The 27,375-nt window shown below is 43.5% G+C and overlaps 2 protein-coding genes across 5 annotated transcripts in view; both read right to left on the bottom strand.

Moving 5' to 3' along the window:
- FSD1L (fibronectin type III and SPRY domain containing 1 like) overlaps positions 1-11,694 on the bottom strand; it is a 90,099-nt gene extending 78,405 nt beyond the window's left edge. For 3 of the 4 annotated variants that reach the window (XM_025360721.1, XM_025360720.1, XM_025360719.1), the window contains exon 1: positions 10,836-11,037. In XM_025360721.1, the coding sequence (XP_025216506.1) occupies positions 10,836-10,850 (15 nt within the window). In that variant the 5' untranslated portion in view covers positions 10,851-11,037. Of the gene's footprint in view, positions 1-10,835 lie in introns of all 4 variants that reach the window. The other variant, XM_025360723.1, reaches the window with a different exon arrangement.
- An 8,849-nt stretch (positions 11,695-20,543) lies between these two features.
- SLC44A1 (solute carrier family 44 member 1) overlaps positions 20,544-27,375 on the bottom strand; it is a 199,143-nt gene continuing 192,311 nt past the window's right edge. The window contains exon 16 of the mRNA XM_025359139.1: positions 20,544-20,767. Coding sequence (XP_025214924.1) covers positions 20,753-20,767 — 15 coding nt within the window. The 3' untranslated portion in view covers positions 20,544-20,752. The remainder of the gene's footprint in view (positions 20,768-27,375) is intronic.

The following is a 27,375-nucleotide window of genomic DNA, read 5'->3' on the forward strand; positions in this document are numbered from 1 at the left end:
TGAAAACTGGGCTGCCAGTTCCTGATGGAATCCACCAACCTGAATGAAAATTTCCTTTATGCCTTTCAGTCAAACAAATAGTACTTTTTCCAGGCCCACCCATGGACCAATCAGCACATACTTCCTCCTGCCCGTGGACCAATCAGCATAAACTACCCCATTTTGAGCCCATAAAAACCCTGGACTCAGCCACATATCTGGACTACCCATTTCAGGACTCCTCACCACTAAGAGCTATTCTGTCACTCAGTAAAACTCTCCACTGCCTTGCTCACCATCCAGTCGTCCATGTCACCTCATTCTTCCTGGACTCTGGACAAGAAGTCAGGAACCACTGAAAGGCAGGCACGGAAAGGGCTGTAACACTTTCCTGGCTCGCTTGCTAAGCTGCAGACAGGAGCAAAAGGGGCTGTAACATGTTCCTGACCAGCTTACCAAGCTGCAGGCAGTGACATGAACTGCAGAAGTGAAGAGTGGCAACACTTCTAAGGGCCTAGACCTCAGGATTCCCTGAGCCAGAGCTGTAACACTATAGCCCTCCCACCTTCCACCAGCATCAGGCGGCTGCCCCACATGACAGGAGGTGACAACAGGACTGGGCCAGCCTGGGAGCCACAAGCCCAGGTGAGGTGGCAGGAGTGAATAGGCTGAAACATGCCCCACTGCTCCCACTGGCCAAGCTGCGGGTGGCAGGAACAAGAACGCTGTAGCACCCCTGCCCCCAACCCCTTGGGGCTCCACAGTTACTGGCATCTCTGAGTTTTCAGGCACCACTGCATTCACCTCATCCAGACACAGGCACCCACAGAGGAAACCACTTGCAGTATGCTTGGTTCAGCTGCAGCCTCACATGGAGCTGGTGACTGTGCCAGTGCCTGGAGCTGCCCGCATGGCCACAGCAGCCAGCATGCTAGGCTGTCCACAGTGGCCGTACCCCAAGCTCACTCGCTCGCTCACATATCCCTCACTGCTCCATGCCTGGATCGCCCTTGGCAGGTGTGGGATCCAGGCCAGTAGTATGAGCTGAGCACAGCCTGCCAGGCCAAGTGAGCAGAACGAGCCCAGCAGGCATGAGTGAAACTCAAGGAGAGACACTGCCAGCCACAGAGGTTTCCAGCTGGTTAAGAAACATCCAAAGTATCCTGTGACATTAGAATTATTACTACTATCTTAGTAAAAGTTACCATGATATCTCAACCTATATCTCAATCTTCACTGTAGCAAAACTTCTTAATCAGACTCTGATAATAATCTTTCTCCCCAGTAATCAGTTCTCTATATACTTCAGCCAGGGTAATGATGGCATCACGCTTCCTGATCGGTATTCTTCAATGGCTTCCCATTGTACCTTGGATAAAACTGAAAATCTTTAACATGACCTATAAGATCTCAAATGATCTGTGCACTGCCTACCTCACCTGCTTTATCTCCCCAGACTTCCTCTCTCTTATTACACTCCAGCTGCATAGCCGGCTATGAATTTATCTCATTTGACTTGCTTCCTCCTAGGAGCCCTCTCATTTATCAGTTCCTCTACCTATAACCCCTGTCCTAAAACATATACACAATGTACTGACAAAACAAATTCCAAAAATGTACTTATAGAAGAGCCCATGTTACATATATTCATTTCTTTTTTTTTTTTCATCAAAGCCTATGGGTGAAGGAGGGCAAAGACAACTTTCACCCACAGGATTCTATCAACCTTAAAGGATGCCTGCGAAGTTCTCAGATTTTTACATCAGATCTCAAGCCTCCCATTACCTTCTAAACACTGATGGATAAAGTAATAGACAAACATAGATGAATAAAGGCAATATAAATTATCTAAAGCTTATCTAGAAAATTATGTAAGACTCAGGTGGTGATAACTAAAAGTTCTAGGTGACGCAGGTCTGAAGACATGCTTTGACAATGCCAATTCTGCTAAATCATAGTAAAATATATGACATAACTCTCCATAGGAAGTCTGCACAGGCAATCTCAGCAATTGTCTTTTGGTGATATAACACAATTACCAGACCCTCATAATAACAACAAAAAAATACAATGATGTGACTATGGATTTAGACTAAGGCAACTGCTACACCAACAAGAAAAAGCATTATATACACCCTAGCCAAGCACAACCACAACCACTGTCATCGTCATGGAATGAATCAAAGTAATCTAAGATGTACACGACATGAGCTACTCTCTTCAATGCAGCACAGCTTAAAGTTACGTTTATAATCACTATCAATCAAGTAAAAGGATAATCAATAGACTGAGCAAAAGAGCACTTTGGTACTCTTAAGTGCCAAGTACTATCTTAAGCTCTCTACATATTATTAATTCATTTAATCCTTTCAAGAATCCTATGAAGTAAGATACTATAATTATCCTCGTTTTCCAATGAGGAAGCTGACGCATGGAGAAGTTAAGCAGCTTGCCTAAAATATCAAGGCTAATATGTCACATAGTCAGGATTCAAATTAAGACAGTTTGATTCCTGAGTCTATGCTCTTAAAGGACTACACTGTACTGCCTGATAAAGTAGAGATCAGAGGTTCATGAACAGGTCAGAATGGCTAAAAGCATCCAAAGGACTAAGATTTTACTTCAAGATAAGAAATCTGGAACTGATCAACAGGTTATAACCCCAAATCAGAGGGCATCAGCATCCATGTGATCATAATTAGAGAAATGCTGACATATGGGTTTCCCACCAGCATCTTCTCTGACCAGGAGAAGACTTCTGAGTCAAATTCTACAGCAGTATTCCAGAAAATCAAGATACAAAAATCTAGAGCCCCTGCAAATACCACAAATAGATCTATAATTTAAGGGGGTCAAACTATTATTATAGCCAATTTAGTTAGAATGTCATTAAGCACCTTCTATGTGCCAGGCTCTGTGCTGCTAACATGGAGTATCTTTTTAATCATCACATCTGATTAAAAAAAAAAAGTAGTATTAGTCTTCACACTTTATGGTTGGAAAAAGGAAAGATTCAAGATGTTAAGAAACTTGTTTTAGGTCACACAGTTATCAACTGGCAGTCACGATTCAAATCCAGGAGGTTGTCCCCAGAACCTCTGCTTTTCAAATCCAGGAGGTTGCCTCCAGAGCCTGTACTCTAGGCTGTTTAAACTGTTGGGGACTATACGAGATAATCACAGGGTTCCTGCAACCAGAGGAAAGGGACTGATCAAACCAGCATGTAACATTCCTGGAAAATGCCCAACTGCCACCAGAAATGATGTCACTTGCATCATCCCACACATAGACCTGTCCTTTGAATTAAGTGACTTCATGCTAAACCCCTCCATCGACTCCAATGGGATAGCACCAGGTTCAAGAGGCTGAAGAAGAAACCGAGAGCCACCAAATGAGACATGGTGTTTTATTGAGGGATTACATACAAGGGAGAGAGTCCACTGGTGGCAGGCTGGGCAGAACTGCCTTAAATACAGAAAAGGTCCAGTGACAGTGAGCTGGACAAGATAACTACACAGCCCAGTGAAACTCAGAACACTCATTCAGGTGAGTCTGCCATACAGGCTCATTCTAATAGTATGCTTAAACTATCGCTGTTAGGTAGGTTTACCATACAGTGATAAGAGCTGAATCCAGAAAGCTCTATCCAGCTGTTAGCTAGATAACCAGAATCTCGCCAGTTATTTTGACAAAAGTATCATGCTCAGATGTGATGCAAGAAGGTGAAAAAAAGAGAACTGGGAAATTCAGGAATCTAATCATCATAATATACCTAAAAGATGGAAGGCTACACCCTCTGTAACAGTGAAACAGTTGAGAACACTACCTGTACTGAACACTAGATGTAACTGAGACAGCCTACAATCAATTCTGATTTAGTCTAGCTTACCAGCTGAGAAAAAATCTAAATGCTAATAAAAGAACTGGCTGGGGAATGTTGCCTTTCTGCCCTGAATCCAGTTTAAGATATCACGGCATAAGAGGAGGTAATCTCCCATCTAGAATTTGAGGGATGTAAAGCACACCAGAGGATAATGAAGCCTTAACCATGTTCAGTGGCCTCTGAACTGGCTGTTTTACCCAGTAAAGTCAAGGAGGCTCATAGTCGGCTAAAGAAACCAGAGGTCCTACCATTTAATTAAAGAAGGTGGCATTGGAGTGGAGATGGGAGTATTAGTATAAACTAACAACCCTTCTCAAGGGCAACTTGACAATACGTATCAAATACAATTTTTGAAAGTATATATACATTGACTCAGTAATTCTATTTCTAATTTATTCTAAGTGAATAATTAAGGGTGTAAGCAGAGACTCAGCTACAAGGATGCTCATCTGTGACATTTATAACATTAAAAGGTTGGGATCAACAGAAATATACAACAAAAGGGTACTGATTAAATAAAATCAAGTAAAACATGCATACAAAAGAATTCTGTTGAATAATTAAAAGTATTGTAGAATGATTAATATGGAAAAATATCCATAATTATGTGAAATGCAAATTATAGAGCAGCATATATAGCATGATACCGTAATTTTTAAAAAGTTTTTATATGCATATCAAAAAACTAGATGGTGATATAAATGTTGAAGAGATTATCTCTGGGTGGCAGAATTGAGTGGTTTTTATTTTATTTTCATTTTATTTATATTCCTATTTTCCTACAATAAACTTATATTACCTATATTTATAATGCAATAGAAATGCAAACACTGGCTATGTTAATACTTTTTAAATAAATTAGTTCAAAATGCAATTAATAGCAATTAACAAGCATCAATAACTGAAATCAGATTCTATCAGAACCTTGTGGCTGGGAATAAGTGCCAAAAAAGGGTGAAAAACGTATTTTTAAAAGTCTGGAGATAAAATCCACCAACTTTAAAATATTTTCCACCATAAGTTAGAGTGGAATATCTATCACTATGGCAAACATTCAATATGTGTTTACTGCATGAATAATCCTGCTTACATTTAGCCAAGCATTGCCAACAAGCACTATGTTAAATTTTTTTATAAAAAAGGTCTGCTTCACTATCTTTCTAATTTTTAAAAACTGCCAAGTTCAGTTGAAAAATGAAGATATCTGTATTACATATAATGGTCGTAAGTATGTCAACATGGTGTTCTTTTTTTTTTTTTTTTTTTTTTTTTTTGAGACAGAGTCTTGCTCTGTTGCCCAGGCTGGAGTGCAGTGGCGTGATCTCGGCTCACTGCAAGCTCCACTGCCCGGGTTCATGCCATTCTCCTGCCTCGGCCTTCCGAGTAGCTGGGACTACAGGTGCCCGCCATCATGCCCAGCTAATTTTTTGTATTTTTAGTAGAGACGGGGGTTTCACCGTATTAGTCAGGATGGTCTCGATCTTCTCACCTCATGATCCACCTGCCTCAGCCTCCCAAAGTGCTGGGATTACAGGCATAAGCCACCACACCCAGCCCATTTCTACTTTCTTGCTCACAGTTCTACTTTAGATAGCTAAGACATTCCTTCAAAAGAGTTGAAAAAAGGGGAGAGATATGTATAGACACACACATACACACATACACACACACAATAAAAATAGTGATTTTAGGCTGTGCGAGGTGTCTCATGCCTGTAATCCCAGCACTTTGGGAGAGTCATCTGAGGTCAGGCAGGAGTTCAAGACCCCCCTGGCCAACATGGCAAAACCCCATCTCCACTAAAAATTTTAAAAATTAGTTGGGTGTGGTGGTAGGCGCCTATAATCCCAGGTACTAGGGAGGCTGAGACACAAGAATCGCTTGAACCCAGGAAGCAGAGGTTGCAGTGAGCCAAGATTGCGCCACCGCACTCCAGCCTGGGCGACAGAGCAAGACTCTGTCTCAAAAAAAAACAATAGTGATTTTTATTTGGGGCAACAAGAGAGACCGAATTCCAGGTTTTTACCTAAATCATGTTCTTTATCATCTATCAACTATTTTCACTATACTTCAACTATTTAGCTTCTTAAAAAAAACAAACAACAACAACTTTAGGTCAGATGTGATGGCTCATGCCTGTAATCCCAACACTTTGGGAGGCCAAGGCGAGCCAATCGTTTGAGCACAAGAGTTCAAGACTAGCCTGGACAACACGGCAAAACCCTGTCTCTACAAAAAACACAAAAATTAGCCAGGCAATATGGTGGCATGCACCTGTAGTCCCAGATGCTCAGGACGCTGAGCTGGGAGGATAGCTTGAGTGCAGAAGGCAGAGATTGCCGTGGTGAGCCATCAGCCTGAGGAAGACAGCGAGACTCTGATGAAGGAAGGAAGGAAGAAAGGGAGGGAGGGAGGGAGGGAAGGAGGGAGGGAAAGAATGGAAGGAAGGAGAGAGAGAGGGAGGGAGGGGAAGGAAGGAAGAAGAGAGGAAGGAAGGAAGGAGAGAGGAAGGAAGGAAGGGAGGTAGGGAAGAGGGGGGAGAAAGGAAGGAAGGGAGGGAGGCAGGGAAGGAGGGGGGAGAGGAGGAGGGACGGAATCCTGCTTTATAGGGGCTTATCCCTGTTACATTTTAAGTTTTAATTACTTTAATCATACCACCATTGAAATGCAAATAATTCAGGCAAGAACGGTGGTAATGAAAAAACTTTGGGTTGTAAAGAAAAACTTCGCTTGAATCCAGACTACTATTTGCTAGCTGTGTGACTCTGAACAAGACACTTAGCCTCCCTGGGCTTCATTTTCCCTAACAGTGCAACAGGAATAAGAACTGTTGCGACAGTTCAACACAATACTGGATGCAGAACAATAGTCAAATTTCATTTCTCTTTCCTCAGGAAACAATTATTTTTTAACTGAGGAGTAATTCTGGAACATGGAACACTTGGTTGGTTATGGGTGTGGTGGGGTTCTTGGAACTGGTAAGGTACAAGAGGAAGGCAAAGAATAGCACATAGCTTGGAGCAGGAAACTGGGATAAGGAAACTGAGTGTAGATAGGCTACTTGTTGCAGGTTGTCATGTTTAAAACTCCTCCTGCTCAGTTCAATCTCCCCAATCTAGTTTTGTCCAGTCAAGCCTCACCTGTCACTCACTACCCCTTTCCAAGTAGGAAGAATATGCAGGAAAAATAGTGGGGAAAAGCAAACAAGTGACAATACATGCTCTTGGTGAATTCCTTCCTCTGGGCTCTCATCTCCCTTCCTCTCCACCCTTTCATATTCCTACAGTAAGTACCTTTCTTAGAAAGAGTGATCCCTATGCATGTGAATAATCTGTACAAAAATTTAACTTAAACTATAAAATTTCAAGCTCCAAGATTCTAAAAAGGTACAAATGTCTTATTTGTTTCAATGTTTTCTTTGAACGTGCACATTTTATCAGGTAAAGAAACCTTCGGGATTTTATCTTAAAACCGTTTAAAGACATAATCAAAAGGTTTGAGTATCAAACAAAAGCCACCTATCCATAACACATCCTGTTCACAAAAGCGTCCCAGAAACTCGATATAAACAAAACCCCTCTGTTTATTTCCAGGAGTTAATACTGTGGTTTTCTGTATCCAACAGTATGCCTTACATACCCGGGGTTATTATGTTTTCTTCCTCTACTCAAACAGAGCATCTGTTGCTAACATTAACACTGAAGTTCAAGTTATTTTCACAGACAAAAAAGCAGCTGGTCAAGCTAATCCATTTGTTGACTAGCCACCATCAAGCTTCTGTAAGACTGTCTAGTTAACCTCTATTGTCAGCCTGCATGAGTCAGAACTTCCAATCCTCTTCCTATTAGAATTTAACAACTCTTCTCTGGCACCACCATGTGAATCGTTTCTTACAGATATAACAGCAGAAAATATGCTTTAAAAGTAAAAATGTCGGGCCGGGCGCAGTGGCTCACGCCTGTAATCCCAGCACTTTGGGAGGCCGAGGCGGGGGGATCATGAGGTCAGGAGATGGAGACCATCCTGGCTAACACGGTGAAACCCCGTCTCTACTAAAAATACAAAAAATTAGCCGGGCGTGGTGGCGGGCGCCTGTAGTCCCAGCTACTCGGGAGGCTGAGGCAGGAGAATCGCGTGAATCCCGGAGGCGGAGCTTGCAGTGAGCCGAGATCGCACCACTGCACTCCAGCCTGGGCGACAGAGGGAGACTCCATCTCAAAAAAAAAAAAAAAAAAAAAGGAAAAATGTCTACACTGAATTTTAAAAGAAGAAAGTTAATTTGAAGTTAGGATTATTAAATTAACAGCAGTAGCTAACAGTATTTTTGTATGCTAGGCATTGTTAAGTGGCTTTTAAAAATGAACGCTAGACCAGGTACGGTGGCTCAAGCCTGTAATTCCAGCGCTTTGTGAGGCTGAGGCAGGCGGATCACCTGAGTGAGGTCAGGAGTTTGAGACCAGCTGGCCATCATGGTAAAACCCCATCTCTACTAAAAATACAAAAATTAGCCAGGTGTGGTGGGGGACGTCTGTAATTCCAGCTACTCAGGAGGCTGAGGCACAAGAATCTCTTGAACCCAGGAAGCAGAGATTGCAGTGAGCCGAGATTGCACCATTGCACTCCAGCCTGGCCGACAAGAGCAAAACTCCGTCTCAGAAACAAAACAAAACAAAACACAATCCTCACAATAATCCTGTGAGAGAAGTACAATTGTTATCTCTATTTTACAGATGAAGAAATGGAGACAGAGCAAACTACCCCAGCTCATACAGCTTATAAATAGTAGAACCGCAGACCTGGCTCCGGAGCCATCCTCTTAATAATGTAAAGCCCAAATCCCAATGCCTAACAAACATTCAGGTATATATTCAGGCCTTCCTCACACTTTCCAGTACCTATTTTTCTTACACTCTACTGACTGAGGTACTACCCCTGCTACTATTTTCAATGTACATTCCATAACAGAAAATAGTCTCTAAAAATAATGTCTGGGGTGTACTACTGTCTTATTTAAAGAGAACAATATCCAGCTTAGATCATTACTATTTGAGGCTTGTGATTCTGCAGGAATTCATATGAGAAAAGGAAGCTCAGGTTCAGAGCACTGAACTGGTTAATGCACATTAACCTCGGACATTCTTTTTACAGCTATAAACCAAAGAGTGTGGGTTTTTTTTTTTATTAGAAAGATTCGGTACCATCAATGAAATTCAACATATTTTCTAATATTGAGAACTTGATTCTCAAAGATATCACAAATAAGATACTTTACTACTAATAAGAAAGAGAAGCTAATTCTTTGCTACCTCTCAGGAAACTGCATGTGGTAACCTGTAGGTACCCAAACACATCATTCGAAATGAGAACAAATAGGTCCAAATCTTAGCCTTAGGGCTAGTAGCATGACCTTCCAGGAGTCACAACCTCCAAGTCTTGATTCCTCATTAAAGTGAGGAATAATGCATCCCTGACAAAGTATGATGATCCATATTAAAACACCTTTTTTTTTTTATTTTATGGGACACAGATTTAGTGCTCATACTTTGTAAACTTTAAAATACTGTGTTTTCAGAACAAACTATTTTATCAGATTTTTACTATGACACTATAAAATACTCTTACTTCTAGCGCACAGAAGAGGAAACAGATTAATCACAGTTAAGTGACTTGCTACTTATCACAGAGATAGTAAACAGCATCCTGGAACCCATGTCTCCGGACTTGGCTCCTTAACTTGACCTCTGCTAATGTCCATTCAAATACCATTACTTTTATCTAATAAGCTGAGAGATGCTTTACAAATTTAGGCAGAGACAATATTTTAAACCTATACATACCCAAAATACACAAAATGTAATTTTTAAATGTCTTACGAATAGTCACGCATACCAAGGTGAGTTTCAGGACCAACACATACAATGAAATCATGTGCATTTTTGTTAAATACTATAATAATCAATGCTCAACACATCACTATTCTCTCATGCCCTCAGCAAAGTGATCAAGAAGGTGAATCTAGACAAAATTATAGAAAACGCTGTTCTAAGTCTTTCCCGTGCTTTCTAATAATAGAAAAGAAGAGCCAGATATGTCTTTGTTTTCCCTGCTACATTATTAATACTCCTCGTTTTTTCTTTCCTACCCTGCACTATATTTCAATTACGTTATAGTCTAACAAAGAGAACAGGGTGGTTATTTTCATATGGAGATTATGACTGAATAACTCACTTCTAACTGTATTCAAGACATTGGCTTTGTTCTCCAAATACTTCTCCTGAATCGAACCTTTACGATTATATAACCTTTCCTCAACTGTTCGGAAAGTATAAAACATTCCACGACGACCCCTAAGTAACTGTGCCCAGCAACACCAACTGGTCAGAGTGGGACGGCTGCCCTAACAATTGAAGTCTTTTCCCTCCATTCAACGAACACTAAGATCTACTTAGGAAAAGTCATGGGAAGGGGAGCGGGTGGGCGGTACAAAGGAGATTGGGTCCCTGACCTAAAGAGCGTGGTGCTGAGACGGGACTTGGTCGAGGAAAAAGCCCCAGCTTTCGGCGTCAGCGGGGAGGCACCAAACAAGGCTGTGCCTCGGTTTCCTCATCTGCTGAGGAGAGATACACCCCCACCAGCACGCTCGCAGGCTGCGGGCATGAAAACGGGCCTAAAGCATTGCAGAGTGGCTGATTTTAAAAGGGGGATGGCTCCCTGTTTTTCCTTAAGAGTCAGGGCCCCGGACAGAGCACAGGGCAGAGGCCAGCCCGAGTCACCGGGCGCGGTCCCCGCATCTGTGCTGGCGCCTCTTCGCTCCCGCCCAAAGAGCGGCCGGGCGGCCTTGCCCTCCGCAGCAGCAGCCCGGACGCCCGGCCAGGCCCACCCGCGCACCCACAGCCCACGGGCCCAGGCGCCCCGCCCACCCTGTGCCGGCCCGGCTTGTCTCGGTAGCCCCGGGCTCCCCTCCCCCGCTTACTTTCTGGGAGTCCATGGCGAGGGGCTAAGCCTGCTGGGCTTGAACCCGAAACGACGAACCGTGTGAGGAGGCTCAGCGAGATCGCACACCCCAAGACCGCTACTCACTGCACTGCCCCAGCCCGCACCGGCACCGCCCGGCCCCACCCGTCCGCGCCCAGCCCGCGCGCGCCGTCGCCGCGCCGCGGTTGCCAGGGTGAAAGGGCGGCCCGCAGAAGGGAGGGGCTGAGGAGCACCCCGCGCCTGCGCGCAGTGGCCGACTGCACCCGGGAAGTAGCGGTGGAGGGTGGGGAGCGCCGCGGGTCGGTCTCCCGCTAGTGCTTCTGCAGGCTGCAGTCCCTTCCCCCATCCTTTTTCCTCCAGCCACAGCAGTCTCTGCGGCCCTGAAATAGGCCACTGGGCATCCAGCAGCCGACCGGTGGGGAGGATCCGGGAAGAAAAGAGTGTCTGGTGCTGGAGACAGATGAGCCTACCCTCCACCCAGCACGCATCTGAAGCCCCTCCCCATGCTATCCTTAGAGGGGCAGCCAGGCTACAGCGGACCCAGCGGTCCGAAGGAAGGAAAAGGGCTGGGATGGGGATGTAGCGAAAATGTGGGAAAAGGCCTTTAGGGGATGTGGTGGAAACGTGGGAGGGGGGATATAGGGATGAGAGTGGCGGAAACGTGGTTATGGGATTAATGTGAGCTTTGGGGCCTGGCACAGTTTTCCCGGGGACGCACCCACCCTCCCCGGCACCTTGCTACCTGTATGATTTTGAGCAAGTCACTCTCCCTGAGCCTGTTTCATCTGTAAAATGAGAGAAATAATGCGGACTTTGCAGAGGATTGTGAGGATTAAATAACGTATGGTACATATTAGTACTGAGTAAATTTTTATTATTATTATTATTATTATTATTATTATTTGGAGATGGAGTCTCGCTCTGTCACCCAGGCTGGAGTGCAGTGGTGCCATCTTGTCTTACTGCAACCTCCGCCTCCCGGATTCCAGGAATTCTCGTGCCTCAGCCTCCTGAGTAGCTGGGATTACAGGCGCACCCACCACACCTGGCTAATTTTTTGTACTTTTAGCAGAGACTGGGTCTAGCCATGTTGCCCAGGATGGTCTCGAACTCCTAAACTCAGGCAGCCTGCCCACCTCAGCGTCCCGAAGTGCTATGATTACAGGTGTGACCCACTGTGCCAGGCCCATTATAGTCATCTTAGTGGGGAGTTAGAACCTGCTCAGTGTGACCTGAGGCGGCAATGAAGATTTTTAGAAAGCCTGGAATTTAGTAGGCTTGAAAAAGTTCTTCCTCAAGCAGAGAGGCCTCATCTTCCATTTGGATGACTCTGGAGAGGCTCACAAAAGTTCAACTGGACAGTCATTTATGATGAATGAATAAAAGGGAAATACGTACTGAGTACCAGTTCTACAAACAAAATTCAGTAGTGGACAAGGCCCTGTTTTTCTCACGGAGCTTACAATCTAGTATAGGAGGCCAACCAAAAAAAAAAAAATTAACGTGCTAGGTAGTTATAAGTGCTAAAATTAAAAATCAGGCCAGGCATGGTGGCTCACACCTGTAATCCCAGCACTTTGGGAGGCCCAAAGGGTGGATTGCTTGAGTCCAGGAGTTCGAGACCAGCCTGGGCAACATGGCAAAGCCGCGTCTCTACAGAAATTAAAAAAAAAAAAAAAATTTGCCAGATGTGGTGCTGCAAGCCTGTAGCCAGAGCCAATCAGGAGGCTGAGGCGGGAGGATCACTTGAGTCCTGGAGGCAGAGGTTGCAGTGAGCCTAGATCACACCACTGCACTCCAGCCTGGGCAACAGAGTGAGACCCCAGCTCCTAAATAAATAAATAAATAAGGCAAATGGATTCAGAGAATTGGGAGGGTTTAATTTTTCATAGAAACGTCAAGGAAGGTCTCTCTTGGAAATGGCCTGAGTATAAAGTGAGAAGATGAATTGTACAAGGATCTAGGGAAGAACATTCTAGACAGTAAGAACAACAAATACAAAGGCCTTGTGGAGGGAAGGAGCTCTGTGTTTGAGAAACTATTTATTCTACAATGTTGTCATTACATCTCTGCATGGATCCCTCTGACTGTACTGTGATTTTTTTGAGGGCTGAATTTCTTTTACCCCATATCTGTATCCCCAGCTCAGAGTCTGCCACATAGTATGCACTTAATATATCCTTTTTTAACTGCACAGAGATGTTCAAGAAATGAAATGAAAGTTACGAAAGGGAAAAGAAGAACTTGGCTAATGCTAGGTGGGTAGTGCTTAGAAAGCCAGGGTCCAGGGTGGGCCTATGTGCGCCAGCTGAAAGGAGTAGTGGCATGCAGTCCTGCAAAGAGATGCCCATCTCTTAGTACCAAGAGAAGAGAGCCTCCTATTCAACCTTTCCCAGCTCCATGAGGAACAGCAAGTGCAGCCAGGTGCCCAGCCATTAGCCCACTGCTGCAGCCACAAAGGTCATTCTTCCACACTGTGTACTGCAGCTGAGTCAGTTTCCCATGAGGGAGAAATGCAGCCTGGGGATTGGAGAACTTCTAAAGTCTAATCACCAGACTGCGTGCTTCCCGGCTCTGCCCCTGCTTGCCACTATGGGACCCACCACTAAGCGGAGGAAACAGGACTTGGTGATGTCCCCACTTCTCTTGCTGCAAGGACTTCACCTCATTACTGTCAGAGGGCAATTCCTGGGCACTTTATGACTGACAGGCACCACCGGAGGAAGAAAGAGGCTTTTGGGGACAATGAGTTGCAGCTGAAATGTGATCACCAGACTCTGTCACAACTCCCACACCCCAGGAGCTCACTCCTGGCTCCTTGCCTCCAGCTTCCCGAGTTCTTTTCCTGCAGCCCAGCCAGCAGACTGCAGCTTTTGACAACATCTCTACCCCATTTGACTTCTGCCCTCACCCAATCTCTGTCTCTGGCCAGTCTGGCTCTCCTGCCCAGCTCATCCTGGGCCTTTTGCTTCCCCTCGTTCCCATCTGGGAACAGCTAGTTCCTTCTGACTGTGACTTCTGTCTTCCCCAGTTTGTACAAGTTCTCCCATCACAGCCACTTACCGAGCTGGGCTCTAAGTCTCCCACCCAATCCCTCCCAGTACCTCTGGCCTATTGGCAAGTCCTTTGCCTTTTCTGTACTTATTTTTTTCACAGCCAAATCCATTTAGAAATTTTCAAAAGTAGTTTTGCAAATAAAGCATTTGTTCTTAAATGTGATCCCTGGACCAGCTGAATCCACATCTCCTGGTAACTTCTAAGAAGTACAAATTGTCCGGCCTTATCCCTGGACCTACTGAATCAGGAACTCTTGGAGTAGAGTCCAAAAATCTGTGTTTTAACATTTCCTCTAGGTGATTCTGATGAATGCTAAGCTTGAGAGTCGTTGAACTGAGAGAAAGCAAATTGTTTACAAAAAGCGGGGGTCGGGGAGAGAACTACAGAGGCGTAAAAACACCACTTCAAAACCTAGGTTTCTTATTCTTAAAAAGCCTATCTAGTCATAGACATTTATCCAATTGAGGTCTCTGGGCCTCCAGGAACCTCTTTCTGAGGAAACCTCAAGTTAGGATAGCCTCATAGAGAGGCTGATATAGAGAGTCTGGTGAAACTGTCTCTCCCAGAACCAGGTTCTCTATCTTCTCTGAGTGGTGCCAGGCATTGCCTGCAGCCCTGGGCTACCTCGCATATTCTGAAATTCCTCCATCTCTTAGGAGAGAAATTTCCTTCCTTTCAGTGTTGCCAGCAGTCTTCCCCTTTGGGAGTCACTATAGGGCCATCGGCATGGAGTCAGCAGTCTGAATTTAAATCCAGATGTTGCTGCTTACCAGCAGCGTAGCCTTCGGTGAGTCACTTCACCTTGCTAAACCTCAATTTCCTCGTCGGTAACATAGCGATCAGAATAGTAGTAATTCCCTTTTAGGGTTGCTGTGAGGATTAAAGGGGATTATGTAGGTCAAATGCTGGCTAGTATTATTTAACAAGTGGTAGCTGTTACTAATAATTACCCTCTTACTCATCATGTCCTCCTGTTTTACCCTTGCACAGCTCTTTTTCCTTCTGGATCTTTGGGGCCTTAAAAGACCTATTCTCACCACAACTCCCCTTTTCCCTGTTATACCTGTTTTTTTCTGGAGCAAAATCACTAGTCAAATGCTGCCATTTGTTGAAGTCCGAAATCTTTGCCCATTGCTCCCTGCTACTATATCTGGCCTGAGTCTTAGCATTTGCAACCCAGCCTGGGAAGACTCCAAGGCCTCTCTAAGCCTCAGCTTCTTTAGCTGTGAAATAGGGATCATAAAAGTAGCACCTACAAGGGTTGTTGAATAGTAAATGATATAATTCATATTAAATTTTGAGCACAGTGTCTGGCATGTAGTGAACATTCGAAAAATATTAGCTGTCATCATCTCTTATCAACTGTAGAAACCTAATTAATTCTGATTTTTTTTTTTTTTTAACAGAGACATGGTCTTGCTGTGTTGGTCAGGGTGGTCTTGAACTCCTGGCCTCAAGCAGTCCTCCCACCTTGGCCTCCCAAAGTGCTGGGATTATAGGCATGAGCCACCATGCCTGACCTTGTTTTTCTGGCCCTCTTCTGAGTAAAAACAAAACTCACCCAAAATCCCTGCAACCCCTCAGAAGTCAGAGCAAAAATTTCTGATCCTAGGCACTCATTACAGACAGAGTCTCCCAGGAGGGTGATATGGTTTGGCTGTGTCCCCACCCAAATCTCATCTTGAACCACAGCTCCCACAATTCCCATGTGTTCTGGGAGGGACCTGGTGGGAGGTAATTGAATCATGGGGGCAGGTCTTTTCTGTGTTGTTCTCATGGTAGTGAATAAGCCTCACGAGATCTGATGGTTTTATGAAAGCGAGTTTCCCTGCACAAGCTCTCTTTCACCTGCTGCCAACGTAGGATGTGCCTTTCGCCTTCCGCCATGATTGTGAGGCCTCTGCAGCCACATGGAACTGTGAGTCCATTAAACCTCTTTTTCTTTATAAATTACCCAGTCTCGAGTATGTCTTTATCAATAGCATGAGAACAGACTAATACGGATGGAAAGAATGCTTCTCCCCTGATGCGGGCTGGCACTCTCTACTTGAAGAGCTCTAAGCCAAGTGGGAAGCAGTCAGTGGACACATACATGACTAGTGAAACCATGTGAGAAGAGACACAACTAAAGCACCTGTGAGTATATGGCCTGAAAGGAAAAACTCAGAGTGGATATGATCATTGAATTCAAATTTCTGTAGGACTATTGTATGGAAGAGGAAGCTAACTTGTTCTCTAGCATCCCATAGGTATAATTAGACCCAATTGGTGGAAGCTACAGGAAGACAGATTTCCATTCCACAAAATGTCCAACTTTCTAACAGAGCCATACAGAGCTGGAACAGACTGGTAGTGAGATCCCCATTGGTGCAGGTATACAAGCAGGGGCTGGACATTTGCTTAGCAGAGCATTCATAGGGGGATTCAGGCACTGGAAGGGTATCTGGTAGAAATAACTTTTTTTTTTTTTGAGACAAGGTCTGGCTCTGTCACCCAGGCTGGAGTGCAATGGTGCAATCTCGGCTCACTGCAACCTCCGCCTCCCAGGCTCAAGCCATCCTCCCATCCCAGCCTGCTGAGTAGCTGGGACCACAGGCACATGCCACCATGTGCCCAGCTAATTTTTTTTTTTTCATGTTTTGTAGAGATGGGTTTTCGCCATGTTGTCCAGGCTGGTCTTAAACTCCTGAGTTCAAGCAATCTGCCCACCTTGGCCTCCCAAACTGCTGGGGTTACAGGTGTGAGTCACCGTGCCCAGCAGAGATAATTTTTAACATCTTCCTGAACTGTGAGGTTACATCATTCTCTAAACTGCAAGGCAAAACCATTCATTCCCTTTCTGACTCAGTTTTGTAATTATACTCACATTTAGAAGGCTCTCTGAATCTCCTCTCCCCACCCTCACTCCCATGTGGTCCGTTGCAAGAAGCCCCACTCCTTCCTGGGAGAAGGCCTGGGAGGGATAGTTAATTAAACCCTAGCCATTATGATGTGATTGTGTCACAATACCTTCTCCATGTGTAATGGCCTACTTTATGCTGGCACTAGGGACACTGAGATGATTAAGGACTAGAAGGCACAAGTGCTTTCAATCTACTCTGCCATGGCCCTGGTCATGCCTCTGAACTCGTCATATTCAGAGAATGATCAAGGACAAAGCAAATTTATCTGCCTACCAATCTCCTCTTTGTAAAGCACGGTGGCCCCCAGCCAGATTTCTCCAACACAGAGGAATAGACTCAATGTTCCTGGGAAGAACACTGCTCAGCAGCCCCTATCCCTCTGCATATACTCTGAAAATGTTAAGGGCCACGTTGAGACTAGGGAGATAAAGAGCCATCGCAAATTCACTGCACTTCTATTTCATTGGCTAAGCACCCAGACTGTGGTGCCAGACTGTCTGAATTCAAATCCCAAGTCTTGCCAGCTGTGTCTTTGGGCAATTTCTTATCCCTTCTGTACCTCAATTTTCTCATTTCTAAAATAAGAGTATTAACAATATCCACTTGATAGGTTTGTTATGAAGATAAATGACTTAATGTATATAAGATGCTTAGAATAATGGCAGACATATAGAAAATACATAATATATGTGAGCTATCTCTTATCATTTTCTAAAACAAACTGTTCTTCTAAGCACAGCACCAGGAAATAATAGTGTCTGTGAGCCCTTTGGTACTGCAGTGCCATTGCTGCTAGTGAAGATGGTACTGTGTCAGCACTTCCGGGGAAAATAAGCCTCTTGAAATCCATCCTTCATTATGAAGGTCAATCTCTACTTTTCCATGACAAAAGAGTTTAAGGGAGAAAGGTGATAGGACTTACGCTAGAAGGGAAGGACTTAAGACAAGGAGACAGAAAGGGAAGATTGGAGCCTTTCCAAGCCAAAGAAACAGCCTGAGCAAAAATGGACAACAATGGAAGAACAAACCCAAAAATGGAGGTAGGGGATGAAATGAGTGGAAAGTGCAACCTTCAGTACCCAAATATTGGGGAAGCATTAGGAGGACTTTAGAATATATAGGAGATGAAATGTTCTACAGCCATGAAAATTATCTTTAAGAAAAATACATAGCAGTGAGAGAGTTTATAATATTACAAAATTTTTTAAATAACTAGAATAATTTTTCTTTTTCTTTCTTTTTTTTTTTTTTTTTTTTAATGAGACAGAGACTCGCTCTGTCACCCAGGCTGGCGTGCAATGGCACAATCTCAGCTCACTGCAACTGCCGCCTTCCAGGTTCACACCATTCTCCTGCCTCAGCCTCCCGAGTAGCTGGGATTATAGGTGCCTGCCACCATGCCCGGCTATTTTTTTTCTTTTTTTGTATTTTTAGTAGAGACAGCGTTTCACTGTGTTGGTTAGGCTGGTCTCGAATTGCTGACCTCGTGATTTGCCCACCTTGCCCTCCCAAAGTGCTGGGATTACAGGCATGAGTCACTGCACCCAGCCGAAAAATAGCTAGAGTAATTTTTCTAAATACAATCGGATAATACCTACTATAGAAAAGTAACCAATGCATTTGTAAGTTTTTATTTTGTTTATACCTTTTAGCTCAGGTGAAGTGACATCATGTATGAAGCTCAGCCTGGCTTCCTGTGATCAAATACAACACTGTTTTTGTGTGTGTGTGTTGTTTTTGTTTTTGTTTTGAGCTGGAGTCTTTCTCTGTCCCCTGGGGTTGGGGTGCAATGGTGCAATCCTGGCTCACTACAACCTCTGCCTCCCAGATTCAAGTGATTCTCCCGCCTCAGCCTCCTGAGTAGCTAGGAATACAGGCACCCACCACCACACCCAGCTGATTTTTGTATTTTTAGTAGAGATAGGGTTTCACCATATTGGCCAGGATGGTCTTGAACTCCTGACCTCAAGTGATCTGCCTGCCTCAGCCTCCCAAAGTGCTGGGATTACAGGCGTGAGCCACCACACCTGGCAACAACATTGTTTCGGTTCAAATGGTTGGGTCTCCACAAAATCCATTTGTTGAAATCTTAACCCCCAAGGTGATAGTAATAGGAAGTGGGGCCTTTGGGAAGTGACTAGATCAGAGGCAGAGCCCTCATTGAATGGCATGAATGAAAGAGTCCTGAGAGAAACCCCTCAGTCCTTCCACTAGGTGGGGATGCATGAAGTGAGAAGGTGCCAGCTGTGAACCAGGAGGCAGCCCTTCACAAGATACTGAATCTGCCGGCACCTTGATCTTGAACTTCCCAGCCTCCAGACCTGTGAGAAATAAATTTCTGTTGTTTGTATGTAAGCCACCCAGTCTGTGGTATTTTGTTACAGCCACCAGAAAGGACTAAAACAAACACCTGTAAGTAGTATATGTTTATTTTTCTGCTACATAAAAGTGAATCAAAGACAAGCAAATTGGCTTTGATATATAAACTCAAATTTGGCATGATTTCCTCATGATGAAAAAAAAGGAAAAGGGAAAAAGTGGGTGGAGAGAGAGATTAATAGGGGTCAAACTGTAGTGGTCTCTGAATTCCAGGCCAAGGTGTTGGATTCTGAGCATGTTGTGTGGGGGAAGCCACTTGCATGTTTATGAGCAATGAGTTATTTTAGGACAGTTGATTTGGCAGGAGAAATAGGAAGGACGTGAGTGGGAGGAGTCTGGGGTGAGGAGTTGACAGCGGATCCAGAGGCCCAGACCTCTCCTATTCCCTGCCTCTTCCCCTTCCTGGTTAGATCCCTACAGCCCCCCTTTCCCCCCACTCCATCACCACCACCACCACCACCATTAGAATACAGTAATTACCTTAGCATTATAAATCTTTAAGTACTTTTTCAGGCAAATGGAAAAAATAATACATTGGCCCAAATGAAGATGGTTGACTTTCTTCCAAAGTCATCTAAAACAGAGGTTGGCACACTTTTTCTGAAAGGGCCAAATAGTCAACATTTTAAGCTTTGGGGGCCATACGGAATCTGTCACAACTTTGCAACTCAATCACTGTAGAGCAGAAGCAGCCATAGAAATGAAGGATTGGGTGTGGCTGTGTTCCCAATAAAACTTTATTTACAAAAATAGCTGGAGGCCATATTTTATCAACTCCTGATCTCAAATAATATTGTGTTATTTTTTAGAAGATAATTCTGTGATTCTTTTGTGCCTCTAAAGACTCCCTGGTCCTCCATCTCAGACATTTCTCATATACATACACTGCCATCATGAGAGGAAGTCTACCATTGATAAGGTGTTGGGGTAATTATCTTTGGAGCAATAGTAAGCAAAACAATGTTAGTGTGGAGAGCTTTGGAGTTAGAACTAGATTTGAATCCTGACTCTGGCAAGTGTGTGATCTTACACATAGCACACAAACTCTCTGAGTCTCCGTTTCTTCGTGGGCAAAGTGGAGATAATAGGTGCAACCTTACAGGGCTATTGTGAGGATTAAACATATATAAAGCACCCAGCCTAATGCTTGGCATGGAACAGGCACTCAATAAATAGCAGTTATTAACCCACACTGGCTCTATAAATAGCAGAGTCAAAGTCGACAGACCCAGCCTGCACAATAATTTCGCTGTGGATCTAGCCTTCAGGCCAGTATTGGCACTAGAGTGAGAAAAGGGAATCATTTAAACGTACCGAGGCTAGAAGAGAAAGCAACATTAAATGTGAAGACAGTGCTGCAAGACAGATTTCTATCAAATGCTTTTGATTATTTATTAGACAGCTACACTGTACCAAATCCACTTGGCTGTTGGTGGTTCGAGAACCTTGTTACATGCTTTCATTGAAGTAATAAGATCCTGCTCTTCATAATCGCAGACTCTCAACAGCTGGTGAGTGGGAGAATCTCATGTAAACAACCTTCTCTGAGTTCATTCTTCCGGGCTCATGAGACCAGTCACCTTTTCTTCAGCTGAAAGATCAACACATCAAGAAAATGAATGCTTCTGTCCTAGGGGAACATGACACAATGAGAAGTAATCAATAACTAGAAATAGCGTGGGATCATCTTTAAAGAAAACATTATGAAATGTAAGAAGGCTACACACACACAGATTAACACATTTCAAAAGATATCTGAGAGATCCCCTTATCAACTGTGTATTCATGCACAAGTTATTTAAATTCTCTGCCTACATTTCCCAATGTATAAAATAAAGATAATTACGGTTTCCTTAAGGTTGTTGTAAGGATTAAATGCATTGGTAAATGCAGTGAACTTAGAACACTGTCTGACACATACCGAGGAAGGCTAGATTAGTGTTTGCCATTGTTGGCATTAGTATTATTCTTTGACAAAGAGGATTTTAGAATAGTTGAACTGAATCAGACACACCTATGATGAGTCAAATTCAAAGCTAATCTGCAAAATTTGATTCTATAGTACTCTCAAAGACCAAAACCTGAAATGCAAATGAAACTTTGAATTTTTCACTCCTGTAATTCAGTCAGCAGTGGGTCAGGTCAGACCAGGATAATGGATATTCTCATAGTTTAGTTCAATTCAAGAAATAGTGACTAAGTAAATTAACTGACGATAAGAATTATAATGTGGTTCTTTAAATGGATATTCTTATTGCTAGGAAATACACACTGAAGTATTTAGGACTAAAAGGCAATGACGTGTGCACATTATTTTCAAATGATCCAAAAGTATTAGGTATATACTATATACCTAATAGATATGTGTGTGTGTATATATATGTGTGTATATATAGAGAGAGACAGAGAGAGAAAGAGTATGGACCTACTATTCTCTGTATTTATCTATATCAATCTAGATACTTATCCAGACAACTATTTATCTAGATCTTAATAGCTAGATATATCTAGATATCTATCTATACATAGAGATAGATATATCTATAGATAGATATCGAGATCTAGATAGATATAGAGAGAGAATGGATGAGCATATGGGATAGAATACATGTGTAACAAAGTGTAACAATATGTAACATGGTGTTTTATGTACCATTCTTATTCTTGCAGCTTTTCTCTAAGTTTGAAATCATTTCCAAATAAAAAGCCCCACTAAGATGGGTTAAAAATTAAAAATAAGGGTAGGCTCAGTTTGGTTATCAAACAAGCCCAGAGCCACTGCAGGATAAGCAGAAGTAACAAGATACAGTCCTAACCACAAGATGCCAGGAGAGCTTGGACTTGCAAGAAGGGGATATGAAATAGTTCTATGATTCAGATATGTAACGAAGTCAGGTGAAGATCTGCTACATCTGTCTCCATAAGAGGCTCTGCTTGTCTGCAGGTGCTTAAAACAGGTCACATGTAGCACTAAGAATAACATTGTTTGAAACCCTTACCAAAAGTTTCATTTTAGGGTTTTAGTCTTGAGATTTTAGTACATGCCAGTTATTGCTGATCCCCCCGCCTCAGATTTTTCCCAACTTCAATCCATTTGGCAGGCTGCCAATAGAATAAATCCCTAAATTGTTGCTTTCACCACATTAGTTCCTTACTCAAGAAATTAGCAATGGCTTCCTATTTTCCACAACACCTCATCTAAACTTAGCTGTCTTATCAGTTTCATTTTATTTATTTATTTATTTTATTTATTTGAGACAAGGTCTTGCTCTGTCACCCAGACTGGAGTGCAGTGGCATGATCATAGCTCACTGTAACCTCAAACTCCTGGGCCCAATCAATCCTCCCACTTCGGCCTCCTCGGTACCTGGGACTATAGGAACTCCATGCCACATGCTATTCCATTTTATGATTTTACATACTTTGACTTGCAGTTTCAACTTTCATGATTTTTTTCCCCTTTACTGAAAATAACAGGACCTATGATTAGACTGACATCTGACTGATTGTTGCTTGGTTATGGTCATGTGGCATAGTCACTAGGCTTATGCCAAAGTTGTGATTTGTCTGATGTTATGATAAAAGTTCTTTCCTCCAACTTTTCTATTTAAATAAACTTTTTTCTTTTTTTTTTTGAGACAGAGTCTTGCTTTGTCACCCAGGCTGGAGTGCAGTGGCACAATCTCGGCTCACTGCAGCCTCTGCCCCCCTGGGTTCCAGCAATTCTCCTGCCTCAGCCTCCTGGGTACCTGGGATTACAGGTGCCCACCACCACACCCGGCCAATTTTTGTATTTTTAGTAAAGACGGGGTTTTGCCATATTGGCCAGGGTGGTCACGAATTCCTGACCTCAGGTGATCCACCGGCCTTGGCCTCCCAAAGTGTTGAGATGACAGGTGTGAGCCAACACACCCAGCCAAATAAACTTTTTAATTTTAGAATAGTTTTAGGTTTACAGAAAAGCTGCAAATATAATATAGAGCTCCCATCTACCTCAGGCCTAGTTTCCCCTATTGCTAACATCTTACATTACTATGATACATTTGTCACAACTAGTGAACCAACACTGGACATGGCTATTAGCTAAACTTCATACTGCAAGGTCCTCTGAACAGGCTACACGGTGGCCGAGTCATTGTGACCCCTGTGACCCACACATACAGGCCTCCTGGAGTCACAAAGCCTGGAGCAACAGGAGAACCACTAAAGAAGAAGAAACAGCTAGTTCCTGCCTTAACTGATTAACCGACCTTGCAGCATTCCACCATTGTGATACATTCCTGCCCTATCCTAACTCATCAATCGACCTTGTGGTATCGTGCCTTGTGACCTCCCCCCACCTCATGATTATGCACCTTGTGACATTCTTCCCCTGCCCGAAAAAGCTGCCCCTAACTGTAACTTTTCACTACCTACCCCAAACCTATAAAACCAGTTCCACTCCCACCACCCTTCACTGACTCCTTTCTTGGACTCAGCCAACTTGCACCCAGCCTTGTTGCAACAGCCTTGTTGCTCACACTCAGCCTGTTTGGGTAGTCTCTTCAATTAGGCACACACATAACACATACTTTATTCAGATTTCATTAATTTTCTCTGATGTCCTTCTCAGTTCCACAATCCTATCCAGGAGACTGTATTATATTCAGCTTTCCTCCTTTTTTTTTTTTTTTTTTGGAGACCGAGTCTCACTCTGTCTCCCAAGCTGGGGTACAGTGGCACAATCTCGGCTCACTGCAAGCTCTGCCTCCCAGGTTCACGCCATTCTCCTGCCTCAGTCTCCCAAGTAGCTTGGACTACAGGCGCCCACCACCATGCCTGGCTAATTGTTTTGTATTTTTAGTAGAGACGGGGTTTCACCGTGTTAGCCAGGATGGTCTCAATCTCCTGACCTCGTGATCCACCTGCCTCGGCCTCCCAGTTGTTTCGTTTTTTGAAACAGATTCCTGCTTTGTCACCTAGGCTGCAGTGCAGTTGCACCATAACAGCTCATTGCAGCCTCAACCTCCCAGGCTCAATCGATCCTCCCACCTCATCCTTCTGAGTAGCTGGGGCTACAGGCCCACGCCACCACACCTGGTTATTTTTTTTGTATTTTTTGTAGAGATGGGATTTCACCATGTTGCCCAGGCTGGTCTTAAACTCCTGGGCTCAAGCAATCCACCTGCCTCGGCATCCCAAAGTGCTGGGATTATAGGCATGAGCCATTGTGCTTGAATCTCCTCCTATTTTTAAATTTTAAAATATTATTTAAAAAACTAAATGCAACCCTTAAGACTAAAGTATACACTCTAATAAATGTGATTTCATTACACTTGAATGCTGTATCTTTCCTACTACCCTTGAACATGAAAACTCACAGCATAATCTAGCTCATCCCAATAAGTGACAAGAAGATTCAGTTCAAAGCTTCCTGAAACTTCTCTTTGTGTCAGATCCCTTGCGAGCCCAGAACACCCTTCTCCAACTTCAGGTCCAAGACTACATCTAATTAACTGGTCCAAACAAGTTTTCCTTCTATATATGTACGGTACAAAGGAATTATTATATGGATATTGAATCCCCTGGAATGAATCTCTACTTTTATCTTTTCTATCTTATTTTTGCCCTACTTTTAAGAGACTTCCTCAAATTCATCTTTCAACCCTTCTATGAGTTTTACACTTTTTTCTATTTTAAATATTTTTGTTCTCTGAACGTTCCTCTTTTAAATAGCAAACTATTTTATTTCTTTCTTTTTTTTTTTTTTTTGAGACAGAGTCTCGCTCTGTTGCCCAGGCTGGAGTGCAGTGGTGCAATCTCAGCTCACTGCAATCTCTGTCTCCAGGGATTCAAACGACTCTCCTCCCTCAGCCTCTCAAGTTGCTTGGATTACAGGCACGCATGACCATGCCCAGCTAATTTTTGTATTTATTTAACAGAGACGGGGTTTCACCAGGTTGGCTAAACTGGTCTTGAACCCCTAAACTCAAATGGTCCGTCTGCCTTGGCCTCCCAAAGTGCTGGGATTTACAGGCATGAGCCACCGCACAGCCTAAATAGCAAACTAGTTTTTTTATTATAATCCTTTCTATTTTCTGAGTTTAGTAATTTACAGTTTTCTTCTATCTTATAGTCTGCTTCCTCTAAGTTGCTTTGTTGTTGTCTTTCTCTTTGTTTTGATCTCTGTCTTTCACGGTAGAGACTTGCCCCAAGGGTCTGGTAATTCTTATTTAAGAAAGCAGCACTAAAACGAATTGGAAGTTTTTATTCCTGGGTAGATCTTGTCATTGAAATGCTTCACTGTATAACGACTTGATTGGACTTTCTAGCTAGAGAACCCCGTGTGAGCATCTTTAGGCATTTTCCTTTGGGCTGGTCAGATTCCCTGGAGAATAATTTTTCAGTTTCCTGCTTGGTGGGTGAAGGCCTGGTTGTCAGAATTCTAGGAGCTGGGTCCGGCTGGGGCGGAGGGGTGCGGGGTGGTGAAGGAGGGGCTGGCGGGGGGGTAGGGGGCAGTGGGTGGGGGGGGCCGTGTCTTAATCCCCCTGACTTAATATGGTACCTCTGTTTTGGATGCTCCTCCCTTAAGTTCTGTCTTAACCTCTTCAGAGAACACCTCTCTGTCTGCTGAGGATGAGAAAAGGCAGTTGCCTGACTGCACAGACTAGGGGATGGTGTTTGAAGACTTTGTTAAGCATCATTCCATATGCTCTATCCTCTTCGCTATCCCCTTTTGTGGGGTACCCATTTAAATCTTTCATCCATTTGGGTTGCCTTTTTCTTATTGATTTGCAAAAGTTTTTGTTTGTTTTTTTGAGTTGCAGTCTCACTCCCATTGCGCAGGTTGGAGTGCAGTGGTGTGATCTCGGCTCACTGCAACCTCCACCTCCTGGGTTCAAGCACTTCTCTTTCCTCAACCTCCTGAGTAGCTGGGATTACAGGCGTGCACTACCACACCCAGCTAATTTTTGTATTTTTAGTAGAGACAGGGTTTCACCATGTTGGCCAGGCTGGTCTTGAACTCCTGACCTCAGGTGATCCACCCCTCCTTGGCCTCCCAAAGTGCTAGGATTACAGGAGTAAGCCACCGCATCTGGTGATTTGTAAAATTTTTATAAATTTTAGTTTGGAGTCCTTTACCAAACATGTGCTTTGCAAATATCCTTTTCTAGTCTGTCCTTGCCTTTTCTCTTTTAATGGTGTCTTTTGATGAACTGAAGTTCTTAATTTTTACAGTGTCAAACGGAAGCCTCAAACGACTCTCCTGCCTCAGCCTCAATATTAGCAACTTAAAAAGGAATAATGTAATTTAGAAGTCTGGCTATCTTTCTGAGCTTGCTGTAATACGCTGCAATAGAACTTGCACTGAACAGAAAACCATCTTCGTTCCAAGGTTCAGGGTTATGTTTCTTGTGCCAGCTGTCATCAAGATTAAACATTACCAGACACAAACTATACCTTGCTATTCTAGGATCACTGGCACCAGTAAACAGGAAGAAAGGGATCAGTCTTGGATTGTTATGGCAGACCATATGGCAACAAAGCTTTGGTCCCTAAAGGCAGAAGGATGAAGCTTCCAGGGAATAATTGTCTCTGCTTCCCTTCTTTACAACTTGCATGTTAACCTAATATCACTTTGGATAAATTTAATGCAGTCCTACAGATATCTCTCCACTCCTATCTTCAACAAAGCAAAACAGAAAGACTAAACATTCTGTTATACACAAACGATAAGGTTGTATTACCTTTAACAAGGAGTGGCTTGAAGAGACAGTTGGCCTGCTGGCTAATTATTGACAAAGAGAAGGACTATAAATCAACTTTTCAAAAATAAGAGCCACCATTCAACTGTTTTTGGCCTATAACAATGATAACTTCAGGCCGGGTGCAGTGGCTCACCCCTGTAATCCCAACACTTTGAGAGCCTGAGGTGGGCGGATCACTTGAGGTCAGGAGTTCGAGACCAGCCTGGCCAAAATGGTGAAACTCCATCTCTACTAAAAATAAAAAAAATTAGCTGGGAGTGGTGGCGCATGCCCGTAATCTCAGTTACTCGGGAAGCTGAGGCACAAGAATTGCTTGAACTCAGGAAGCAGAGGTTGCAGTGAGCCAAGATTGGGCCACTGCACTACAGCCTGGGTGACAGAGTGAGATCCTGTCTCAATAAATAAATAAATAAATAATGATACTTTCATATAATCAGCTTACTGTCTTTGG

Source organism: Theropithecus gelada, chromosome 15, assembly GCF_003255815.1.
Source record: "Theropithecus gelada isolate Dixy chromosome 15, Tgel_1.0, whole genome shotgun sequence".
Taxonomy (NCBI): domain Eukaryota; kingdom Metazoa; phylum Chordata; class Mammalia; order Primates; family Cercopithecidae; genus Theropithecus; species Theropithecus gelada.